A 13,157-nucleotide genomic window follows, 5' to 3' on the forward strand; every position below is an offset into this window, starting at 1 on the left:
GGGAGACTCTCCACGGGGGCAAGGAAGGAACAATACGAGGAGAAACATTAGAAATACGAACGGAAAGAGTCCTGTAAGCGAAATAGACAGACAGAAAGAGGGAGGCGATGGAGAGGAACAGGAAACACAGGAGGGGTAAAAGTTAAAGCACGACAGAGGTGAAGGAACGATGTTGTAAGGACCACGCAAGATACCAAAGACAGTAGCGATCACGGCGGTCCTGGAGAGATAGGAAGCCAGTGTCTACAAACTGAGGGCGGGAGTCCAACGAAAGGCCCCAGAGCCGAGATGCAACCCAGTACGGTGAAAAGCATCAAGACGGCAAAGAGTAGAAGGAGAAGCAGAAGAGTATGCAGGGCAACCATAATTGAGTTTAGACAGGACGAGAGAGGAGTACAAATAGAGGAGCGTGCGCCTATCCTCTCCTCAAGAAGTATGGGACAAAACCTTAATTAAGTAGGTTAAGGGTCTTAAAGCATTCAACTCGGAGATAAGAGATATGACGCGACCAAGACAAACGAGTGTCAAAGATTAACCCCAAAAGCTTAGCAGAATCCCTGTACACAAGGGGATGACCATAAAGCGACAAAGAGGGACGAAGAACAACATGCTTCGGAGAAAAAGTCATAGTACAAGTCTTAGACGCAGAAAACTTGAAGCCATGATCGGTGGCCCAAGACGACATGGCATCAATCGCAAGTTGAAGCCGCCGTTGAAGGAGAGGCGAATCATCACCCTAACAGCAAAGGGTAAGATCGTCAACACAGAGAGCAGAGAAGACGCCAGAAGGAAGAGAGGAAAGAAGACCATTGAGGGCAACTAGAAAAAGAGTAGTGCTCAGAACACTACCCTGGGGTACACCCTTATACTGCCTAAAAGGGGCAGAGAGAGTGGTACCAACCCTCACATGAAAGGAATGACGAGAGAGGAAACTTTGGAGGAAGAGAGGAAGATTCCCACGAAGGCCAAAAGAATAAAGTTGAGACAGAATATGATACTGCCAGGTAGTGTCGTAAGCCTTTTCCAGGTCAAAAAGGACGGCAACAACGGAGGTCTTCGCAGCAAAAGCAGTACGAATATAGACCTCCAAATTTACCAGGATATCCATTGTGCTGCGGCACTTGCGAAAACCAAATTGAGAAGGCAAGGTGGTGATAGTGTTCTAAGAACCACATCAAACGAACGTTAACCATACGTTCAAAGAGCTTGCAGACACAACTCCTGAGGGCAATAGGACGGAAATCCTTGGGGGATGACTCGAGAGACCCTGGTTTCCAAACAAAGAGGACAACAGCTTCGAGCCATACGAAGGGAGACGACGACTCCCAGACCAGATTGTACAGACTCAGTAAATACTGAGACGTGCACGGAGGGAGATGGCGAAACATCTCATAATGAACGCCATCGGAGCCTGCCGCCGTCGAACTGCAGAGGGCTAGGGCAGACTGAAGCTCAGAGAGAGAGAGAGAAGGGATCATTATAGGGAAGGCAAAGATGGGTACAGAAATCTAAAGGACAAGATTCAAGAATAGGTTTACGAAGAAGGAAGGATTGGGGAAGATGAGAACCAGAACTAACAGATGAAAAGTGGGAACCCAGTTCGATCGCGACCTGCAACGGTTCCTCCACAAGAGTACCACGGAGGCGAAGGACCGGCGAGACATCGGAAATGAACTTACCCGCTATCTTGTGGATACGCTTCCAGACCAGTGGCAGAGGAGTTTTGGACGTAACGGTGGAGACACAAGACATCCAGCATGCACGTTTAGCCGCATGGATGGTCCTACGGGCCACCGCACTCACCTTCCGAAAGAAAAGAAAAGACTCGACCGTCTGCCGGCGGCGATGTCTCTTCCAGGCTGCACGCTTACAGCGGACAGCCCGAGCACAGTCTACATTCCACCAGGAAACGCACTTCCGCGTTCCCCGAGAGGAAGAGCGAGGAATAGAGCGGAGGGCAGCGTCAAAGACAGTGTCATGAAAAAGAAGGAAGGCGCGAGGGAGAGGCAGAACGGAGAGGTCGGAAATAGTAGCACGGAGAGTAAAGAGGCGCCAGTCAGCTTCGGCCACCTAGGGAAGGAGAGAGGAGGGTGAAAAGAGAAAAAGATAACAAGGATAGGAAAATGGTCACTGCCATGGAGGTTATCAAGGACCTGCCACCCGAAATCTAAGGAAAAGGATGATGACCACAGAGAAAGATCGAGACAGGAAAAGGAGCAAGTTCGAGAGTCCAAATGAGTGGGCTCACCAGAATTCTGAAGAGACAGGGAAGAAGAGAGGATGAAAGGTTCAAGGAGGCGAGCTAGGGTCAGCACATCACCCCAAAGGGCATGACGACAATTGAAATCACCCAGCAGGAGCACAGGCTCCGTCAAGGAGTCTAGGAGGTGTTTAAGATTGGGAAGAGAAAGTGGGACGTTGTGGGGGGGGGGATAAATGGAACAAACCCCGTACCATTTATGCACAAAGACACGGGCCGCAGAACAGTGGAGAGGCGATGAAAAAAGTAAGGGGACGAAGGGAACATCTGAGCAAATCAAGAGAGCAGAAGAGTTATGAGCCCCAGCAACAGCTAAGGGGGGGGGGGGGAGAAAAGAATATCCACGGAAGCGACCAGGACGAGCACCAAGCATCGGCTCCTGGAGACAGACACAAAGGGGCGAAAACAGTGAAATTTGAAGATGGAGGTCAAGGAAATTGGCATAATATCCACAGATGTTCCATTGAAAAATAGACATCGACAAAAAGAAAAAGGACAGCAACAGAGAGCAAAGAAGAAAGAAAGATGAAAAAGGAACACAGCACGTTAAAGAAGCACAGGATCAGGATCAGGGTTAGGGGGGATGGGTAAACTGAGTAAAGAAGGAGGGAAAAGAGTGGGAGGACAGACCAGAGGTGGACGAACAGGGTCTGGAGGAGGAGGAGGAGGAGACAACCGAGAGGGGCAGGCAAGGAGAGCAGGAGGAGGAGGGACAGAAAGAGGGGAGCGCACCTCAGCAAGGGCAGGAACCGAGACGGAACTGGGGGCTAAAGAAACCTCCACAATAGGAACAGGGGGCTCCACCACCGAAGCGGGAGGGAAAGGAACGAAAGAATCAGAGAAAGGGGGCGAAGAAGAAAGTGAAGCCTTTTTACCTACCGGGGAGGAGGAAGGAGAGGAGCCAGGTTTCCGCTTCTGACTCAAGGAGACAGGTGTCCCAGCAGCATTGTACTGTGCAATATACTATAGCGTCTCAATAGGAGAAGAAGAGCGAGAGCGAACAACATGACCACCAGGAGAGCGATGGACATCGTCCCGCACAGTCAGCCGGCGTGGAGAGCCGTGAGACTGAGGAGAATGATGGGAAGGAGGACCAGAGGGAGAGGAGAAAGAAGACACAGGAGACATGACAGACTGGGTAGAAAGAAGGGGAACCCTAGCAAGAGAACCTGGAGGGAGACCCTCCGGGACACAACGGAAAGAAACAGGGGAGGTGGTGGTCGGCGTGTCCGGGTCTAAGGCTTGGAAACGGTTGTGACACTGAGGAAGATGAGAAGGACGAGGAGAGGAAGTGGACACCACGCAAACATAAGAGACGCCAGCGAAAGGGGGAGACGATGAACTTGGCGCCAAGCCTCAGGAAAAGACAAACGGTCCCGATGCTTCAAGTTGAGGACGGCTACCTCAAATTTGTAACGTATACACGTGTGGGAGAAGGTAGGGTGGGCCTCACCTCAATTGAGGCAGTGGGCCTGGGAAGAAGTGCACTCCAACTTAGAGTGACCCTCGACTCCACACATGGGACAGAGGGAGACAGGGCTAGAGCATTTGAGGGCACCATTGCAGAGCCGAGGCGATGGAATATACTCCTGAACGGAGCATCTGGCACCAGCAAGAATGACAGAGGGCGGAAGGGTCCTACCATCAAAAGTAATCTTCACAACCCCGAAGGGACAGACAGCGATGACCACGAAGGGGGACAAGTAAACGTATCCACCTGGAGGACAGAATGACCCTGGGCCTCGAGGATATGCTTGATATCCTCGTTCTATCCAATACCCAATCACTTAGAGTGGAAGGTAGAGCGACGGTCTCTCTTCATGCAGGTCGGCGTTCAATCCCCGACCGTCCACCAAGTGGTTGGGCCACCATTCCTTTTTGGGAAAGTTAATTGGACTGGCGCCAGTGTCCGCGGGGAAGTATAATTATATTAATAACTCTAAGCTTCTTTTTTTTACGTTTCTCGCGACGAGACCGTCGCGAGAGCGACGGTCTCGCTTCCTGCAGGTCGGCGTTCAATCCCCGACCGTCCACAAGTGGTTGGATACCATTCATTTTTATTGTGGGACGCCGTAGTACAGTTGATAGAGCAACCACCTCGTGTTCTTAGATCTGAAGATCGAGTCCCACCCGAGGAATCTTTTTTTATAGGGAGGGAGGAGCGTCATGGCGACTGGTGGAGGTTCACGCAGCGTCTCTCCTACAAATATTGACGATACCTTTGAGGACACTGGGGAACCACTGTTGCATACCACACATTTAGATCATGAACGTCACCCGGTCTTAGAAGAGGATCTAGATGGAGATTTCCTAGACAGCAAACATCACAGCAAGGCAAACAGATTGGAGGCGAAACGCCGCCAACTAACAGAGGTAAACAGAGACCATGCCGGCACCACGCGGCCTCAGTATCAACATCCACCGCTCAACCAAGGTAGGCCAAGTTCTTCTGATTTGCAAACTTTCATCATTGCCTATGATGGCGAAGAGGAAAATGTGTTCAGAAATAGCCGGGCACAAAGTATCTTATATAATGCCATTCCCAAGATATTCGGGATCAACGTGCACAATATGAGACCAAATAAACAAAAAAACCTGATCGCAGTGGACCACAAACATGGCGAAGAACTAAAGCTCTCAGACATTACTGACATCTGTGGCCATAAAGTTAAGTGCTACAAACCACTAGGGGACCGATTAACAAAATATGTAATCCGACATATGGTAGACATCAGTGTAGACGACATCAAAGCACAACTTAAGACACATGACATCCCGATCCATGGAATCAAAAAATTTATGCGAAGGACAAACGGAGAACTGAGTGATACAGGCACTGCTCTGCTTACCTTTCTAGACTACATTCCCCCTGAGAGGATTTGGTTATCCGGCTTCCTCCATAAACTAGAGGTGTATATACCACGTCCCACTCAGTGTTTTAAATGTAAAGGTTTTAACCATACCTGGAAAGGCTGCACCAAAGACATTAAATGTGGGAAATGCTCTGGTCCCATTACACACAAGACTGCATCAGATACACTTACCTGCTCAAACTGTGGTGGCGACCACGACATTACATTCAAACAATGTCCTTCATACATAGCAGCAGCAGCAAAAACTAAGGTTCTCCCTACCAACAACCTACTATACAGTAGTGCATTGAAACAACCTAACAGCCCATCATCAAACACTACCTCACACTCAAACACAGCCTTTGCGTGTACCTGATATATCTGTCACCGACACTCCCACAACCCCAGGGTCCAACCATCTCTCACAAAATGCACAACTGAATCCTGATCTTGTTGAAACTCTTGTCACTCGCATTGAAAAGGATCTTGTTGAAACTTTTGTCACACGCATCGAAAATGCACTAGAAAAGACGCTGGACCGACTTCTAACTAAATTCTTTACACAAGTAACACAACCTATCCCTGAGGCTGACCCAAAAGACATCCCATCAACAGCTACAGACACTGACATCCGCCCAAACAAAGCCACCATTGCTGGACACACATTGTTTGAACAGATGATAGAAAACTCATAAATAACTCCCTAGCACGCCTTACCGAAATCATTCCACAGGCTGACTTGCCACAAACCCAAACCGCCAGTACTAAGAGTAAGACACAGCCCACATCCACATCTAGGTATCCAACATGTACTACTACTGGCATGCCAAGGAAAACAGACACATCCATAACCCACACATCCTAAATGGCTCCCCTTGTGGGAACCGACCTGTGAGATTTATATTTATTTAATTTATATGAATTTATATTTACGTTAATTTATATACTTCGATAGCAATTTGTATAATGATAAGTGGACTGTATTTCTGCAATAATCTCTTAATCTCACAAATCGATCCTCTACACATTAGAGGGGTTTATTAAATTAATATATATGCAGCCAATCAAACTACAGTAATAGACTACATACATTGAAGAGGTTCCTTATCTTATAGTACAGCAGGTTAGTCCACCAGGTATAACTAGGGTGTAGACACCAAATTATCCTCTTTGAGGTAGCTTCCATCACCCAGTAACTGGTGCACAAAATCTTGCTTCCTCGTCTTGACCTGCCAAAAGTGCGCTAGCTGTAAAGCCAGAATCCTATATATGACAAGCTATATCAGAGAAAACACTTACAGTACATGGAACAATAAAGACCTGGCTTAATTACCTTTAGTTTGAGGCTATGTCGTGCTCTAACTGGGTCACCCTATATAATGACATTAATGGCCATAAATGAAGATACATGGGTTTCGGAAAGAACACTTAACTTGAATTTATTGACAGCGTGTTGAAAATGGTACACCTTTGGGTTCCATAACACTACGTCCAAGTAAAATTAACAGGAGCCGAATTTGCTCCCGTGTGAGCCTCTGGTCTCGTATAAACAACAATGGCTGCCCTCCTTCCTCCCTGACGCCTGGCTTACATTGTCCAGATTTCAGAAAGTGATAGAAGGGTCACATTTACTCTACTTTAATATTGATAATTAAGTTAATTTATATAAGATGTTTTTATGATGGTAAAGTCCAAAGACTAATGTATTTAAGAATAATTCCCACCATAATAGGTGGTGAATTATAATAGTATGTGGTGATGATATCCCGTTTTCTTTAGACGGTAATTCCACTACAAGTTACGTTTTCTATGGGTAACTTGTTTATACAATACAGCTATTATCTGTATGATTATTAAATGGCGTCGGATTTTCCGACACCCCTAACCTTCATGACTTGGAACGCAAAAAGCATTAAAACATCCCTCACAGAACTTAAACAATTCCTTTACTCATCCAAACCGGACTTAGCTTTCATAACCGAATCCTGGCTCACCCCTAAACAAAATCCTATTTTTAAAAACTTTCAGATGCAGAGACTGGACAGACCAAACCGTATGGGTGGTGGTATTTTCCTCCTAACACGGAGTAACATGACATGTAAACCTGTAACGCTTACACATTTTGTAAATGGTAAACTAGAAATTTTAGCATGCCTAATACCCTACAATGGTACACACATATCCTTTCTGGGTATATACAACCCTGGTGGCACAATAAATTTAAATGAACTAGAATTCTATCTAAACCAATTACGACACCTGATTATTGTTACAGGTGATCTCAATGCTAACCACCCCACATGGAGTAGAGGCACCCAAAATACTACAGGCACCGATTTATATAACTACTTAGACACTACACCATATATTCTTTCGCCGCCCTACCTTGCAACCTACTTTAACTACAGAACCAATTATGAAGCCTCACTGGACATCTCCTTTGGCTCTGCACACTTTCAACAAGAACTTCAGTTTCATACTCCACCAGATATTGGAAGTGACCACAAACCCCTCATTATAAAATTTACTAACTTTCAGCCACCAACCCACCCCCTAACGCTCCCCAAGTGGAACATTAAGAAACTATTTAAGAAAAAATGGGCTGATACTATCTGTCTCCCAGATACAGACGATGTAGACCCAAACACGCGACTGTCCACAATCACCTCGGCCATAAATTCTGCAGCCACCCAAATGCTCAAGAAAACTTCAGGACATAGGTCCAACAAAACCACTTAAACCGTGGTGGAACGCGGAATGTGCACGAACAGTCGCTTTACGCCGACGAGCCATACAAAAACAAAGACGTCAACCCTCCCTACAGAACTGGGTTAATCTCCGGCGGGCTACAGCAGAAGCCAAAAAACCATACTGTCAGCAAAGCGAGCATCATGGGCAAAATTTTGTGATAGCCTCACACCCACTACGCCACATTCAAAAGTCTGGGCTACATTTAACAGCATTAAAGGTCGCCCAACATTCCCTTCGTTCCCCCTGATGATCAACGGTTCACTCTGTCAAACACCTCAGGAGCGTGCAAATGTTCTTGCTGAATGTCTTAAAGTTGCCCTCTCAACATCCTTCTTTCATGCCCAAGAACTCCCCCTCAGACAAGAAATTGACCGTGCCATACTGCTACTCATGCCCGGCATCGACAACATGTACACCTTAAGCGAGCTACAATTAGCCTTAACCCGCCTACCTCTTGGCAAGGCACCTGGAGAGGATGGAATTCCATATGAACTCATTAAACATCTTCCATCAACTGCACATAGTACTCTCCTAAACTATTACAACCTATGCTGGACTCAGGGAAATATTCCCTCACAATGGCAGACCAGTATTATTCTTCCGTTCCTTAAACCAGGAAAAGACCCATCCCAACCTGCGTCATATAGACCTATTTCCCTACTATCATGTCTCAGTAAAGTCATGGAAAGACTAGTACATACTCGCCTCCAATGGTACCTAGAATATAATAATATTATACCGTCACTCCAAGCTGGATTTCGACCGCAATGCTCCACACACTATCAAATACTTTCCCTTGAACATGAAATTCGCACCTCCCTCAGCAGCAGCAAATTTTGTATTGTTCTCTACTTAGACCTCAAAGGAGCTTTTGATAGCATTCCTCATACTTGCCTCCTCGCAAAGCTTGCGCGTTTAGGCGTACAGGGAAGATTACTTTTATGGTTAAAATCCTATCTTACGAACAGGACCTCTAAAGTCTATATACAAGGCGAGTTTTCCGATGACATCCCAATACAAACGGGTGTCCCACAAGGCTCCATACTAAGCCCAACCCTTTTTGCTGCATTCTTAGCAGATTTGCCTAACACCCATCCTGTTCACCTCTCGGCGTACTCCGACGACTTAACACTGTATTATTCAGACAACGCCTTACCTAACACAGTCTCAACAATGCAAACAGCACTTGACCACCTCATAGATTGGACACAACAATGGGGCCTTCAAGTTAGTACTACCAAAACCTATTATAAAATTTTCACTAAAAAAAAAAAAAGACTTGTTCATCTACCCACCCTCACAATACACAACACTCCCATCCAACACGTACGAGAACATAAATACCTTGGCATGCACTTAGACTCGCCCTCACTTACCTGGAAAGCACACATTCAACACCTTAAACAGACGACTCAACCCCGACTCGCCATACTGAAAGCCCTCACTGGCACCACCGGGGGAGCACACCATAAAATCCTGCTCTGTTTCTATACAACCTACATTCGCAGCCAACTAGACTATTGTTGCCAAGCATATGCGTCGGCTGCGCCTACTAACCTACAGAGCCTAGAGGTCATCCAAAACAATGCCATGCGACTTATATGTGGCGCAATGCGTTCCACTCCTATCCTCGGACTTTACGGGGAAACGGGCCTCACAAGCCTAGCCACCAGACGAGACAATGTGTGCCAACTATCTGTCACTCTGTACAACTGCTCACCAGACACACCCATACAGATCAAAAATTAACCCAACAGTTAACCCACATAACCCCCGCTTCCCAACCAATCACTCAACCTTTCCTCACACGGGCTACAAATAACCTCAATATAGACCTCTCTCTACTCCAAAAATCTGAAACCCAACTTACTGTTCCCCCTATTCCACCCTGGCTTTATACAACTAATACAGCAATACAACTCGAAGACAACATTCCAAAGTCTGCACCAAACTCAGCCATAGCCTCAGTCTTTCTCTCAACAATGGAAAATTGCTACCCAAATACCACAGCGATTTATACAGATGGATCTCGCATCATCATGAACAACGTACCCTCGGTCACTAGCGCTGTATGGATACTGGAATAGCATCTCAAGCAGGGATGGCGGTTACCAAACCAACTATCTGTTTTCACAGCTGAATTATATGCCTTATATCAAGCTCTCCAAATAATCACAACACTACCAATCGGGACATATACAATCTGCAGTGACTCCAAGAGTGCGATTCAAGCAATTACGTACTCTTCAAAAACGTGCAAGGAGTTTGTTTACCCATGTCTTCAACTTCTTCATGAACATCGATTGAACGGTTATGATACCTCTATCCAATGGGTCCCAGCGCATTGTGGTATTCTCCATAATGAACTAGTAGATCAACTAGCCAAAGCAATGCACAGCACACCTCACATTACCCGTCATCAAATTCCCCATGTTTCACATAAAGGAGCCTTCAAAAATACCATCACTCAAGATTTTGCGACGAAATGGAAAACGTCATGCTCACCCTTGTACTATGGGTCCATTAAAAAGAAATGGGAAACTTGGAAACATGTCAGATATAAAAGCAGAGAAATTGATATAGCGATGACCAGATTAAGGCTGGGACACACTAAACTAGCAGCACACAGCTCTAAGTACAGAACAGACAGCAACGAACTCTGCATCCACTGTCAGGTGCCTGGAACAGTCGAACACTATCTCCTTCACTGCTTCCGACATTATAGTGCCAGAGTAAATTTCAAACAAGTACTTATCTCACTTAAAATACCCTTTACCATCGAGCATATATTAGGAGGCGGTGACCACTCGTTACAAGAAAAATACCAAATAGTCAAAGCACTGGCTAAATATCTCCAATCGACCAACAAATTGGGTCACATCTGATCCGCGCCACATTTATACCTGGCGCCACCAACAGCTAAACACAGAAAACCACTGCCTCGTCGCAACACCAAGGATCAGCTGACGCCATAAACACAACACACCGCCCTACGGTGCAGCGAGTCTCCCTCTAACACACACCTCTGTTTTAGTCGCCGCTCCTCTGTCTACACCACAACGTAACAAGCACTTTTGAAACTCTTATCATCTTCAAGATAAACGCCTCTACCAACATCTGTACTGGTGCAGTCATCGGGAGGACAAACCCTTCATGCAAACTGCACCTACTATCAAGAAGAAGAAGATATCCTCGTGGCAGTCTTTTAGATTCCTAACACCGGTTGCAACATGGTGCAGGAGGAGAACAGTGCCAACACTGGCATTTAACCGAGCGTTCTTGGAGACCCGAACAAGGGTCTCGCCAATGCAGGATAAGGCGGCCAAGCGGGTGGCTGCATCCTGAGAAGGAGCAGCAATGACACGGGCACCAAGACGGGTGGGGTTAAAGGTAACAGAGGCATCTACTGAATCTACAAGATGCCTATGAAGGGAAAAATCGTCAGGCGGAGTTGAATCTAAAGGATGGAGGTTGAAGTACTTAGTCCTCGTAGCAGGACCAAACAAAGCATGGTACGAATTAGTATGGGAAGGGAGCATACGAGAGCGGCGATGGCGGGGACGGCGATGAGAACCTTTAGAGAGACGGGTCATTAGGCGCAATAGTCACAATAAGAGATGGAGCCGTGCAAGGGGACGAGGCGGTCATCACAGCAGGCTTGGGGCTCGACCCAACCACAGAGGAGGGAGGGGAGCAGAGGGGAAAGAGTCCAGTCTGGGCATAAACCGGGCCTTGTAGCGGGGGCTATAGAGCCCGGTCTTCCAGGACGGTCCGACTCAGGGGCGTGGTCGTCCACCCCATGAGCCTGGGTAAGAGAAGTAGTGTCGGCACCCATGCAGCAAACAATTTCAAAAGTTTGGGACCTGGAACCAAGGGATACCACCTACCAGGGCAGCCACGGAGTCCGAGCACGGACCAGTGCAGGTAGGGTGCGTCGTCCCCAGCAGTGCTTCCCCCCTTTTCAACAGGGAAGTCCTACTACATCGTCCATTCTCCCACACTGGTGCTGAGACCCCATTCCCCCTATCGCCCCAGCCTGGACTCTGGGGCCCTCTCGGGCGACCCCTCCACCGGGTGGTCGATGGCTCACAAGGCCCCTACATGGCGCCCTTCAGCACGTACACCACCCAAAGAGGGGGCAAAGGCAACCCACACCGGTCCTAGGGAGGTGTACGCGAGCCCCTCACCACGGCAAAGAGGCACCACGGTGGGGGGAAATTTCTGAAAAAAATTACGGGAATTGCACATTTTCTATATTTCTGCCCATGAATTAAAAAATATGCCTCCCTATATTCATACTCTCCCCTGTGGTAACCGAGACTTGTTACAGACAAGACTACCAGGTAGCTGCGACCTGATGAAGCTAAGACTACCAGGTAGCTGAGACCTGATGAATCTAAGACTACCAGGTAGCTGAGACATGAAGCTAAGACTACCAGGTAGCTGAGACATGATGAAGCTAAGACTACCAGGTAGCTGAGACATAATGAAGCTAAGACTACCAGGTAGCCGAGACATGATGAAGCTAAGACTTCCAGGTAGCTACGAGGGGAAGCATAACTCTTCCAATCACTTTGAACAGGACTGCTTCCTGTGGCGGGAGTAACAGTTAGTGTGTTACACGAACAATGTTGAACATGAAGACAATGTCGTACTCAATTTCTGGAGATCTGTGATAAATGGGTTCATCTGCCTGTGGGTGGTTGAGGTCAGGGTTGTGTAGCATCGTCCACAGGATCTCCTGCATCCACGTCGTCCCGGACTTGGGCATCGTCATCACCACCACGTCGCTCGACCTGAACTGAAAGCAAGGCATTCTGCGCTATGGTAACTTTCTAGTTGCTGGCCATCTAGCAGTAGACGTGGGGCTATAGGCTTATAGGGACAATATGCTAGTATCAACATGACAGTCTTAAATCATAGTTTAAAATGCAAATAATTTAAACATTTCCTACAAGACAGCGTGCAGAACCACTAGCTTGCACTCATGGACTCTTACATAGAGCAAGGAGAAGCATTCCTTATATACCTTGAAGTTGTAGATCCTGTCAGCGTACTCTAAGTAGGAGGCGGGATAGAGCCAGCCGCCAGGTAGGAGGCGGACCATGCCATGGTTGTAGAGCGTCTGTTCTTTTTCCATCTTGGCCAGCCACTCCTCACTCATGGCCTCCACCTCGTGCCCACTTGCCAGTTGCTCGCCCATCTTCCTCCACACTTTAAGCTCCTGCAGGGAATTTAGCGTTTTTAAAACACAGTTAATATGTTTAACGTGATACTTGCAACTGTTGACAATA

At 47.1% G+C, this 13,157-nt stretch overlaps 1 protein-coding gene across 6 annotated transcripts in view; it reads right to left on the bottom strand.

Moving 5' to 3' along the window:
* The window catches only part of LOC123756212 (sulfotransferase 1E1-like), a 185,687-nt gene that overhangs the window by 67,248 nt on the left and 105,282 nt on the right, over nucleotides 1–13,157 (bottom strand). For all 6 annotated transcript variants that reach the window (XM_069336562.1, XM_069336563.1, XM_069336561.1 and 3 more), the window contains exons 2-3: nucleotides 12,893–13,087; nucleotides 12,519–12,664 (exon numbers count right to left, since the gene is read on the bottom strand). In XM_069336562.1, coding sequence (XP_069192663.1) covers nucleotides 12,519–12,664; nucleotides 12,893–13,066 — 320 coding nt within the window. In that variant the 5' untranslated portion in view covers nucleotides 13,067–13,087. The remainder of the gene's footprint in view (nucleotides 1–12,518; nucleotides 12,665–12,892; nucleotides 13,088–13,157) is intronic.

Source organism: Procambarus clarkii, chromosome 36 (genome assembly GCF_040958095.1).
Source record: "Procambarus clarkii isolate CNS0578487 chromosome 36, FALCON_Pclarkii_2.0, whole genome shotgun sequence".
Lineage (NCBI taxonomy): Eukaryota > Metazoa > Arthropoda > Malacostraca > Decapoda > Cambaridae > Procambarus > Procambarus clarkii.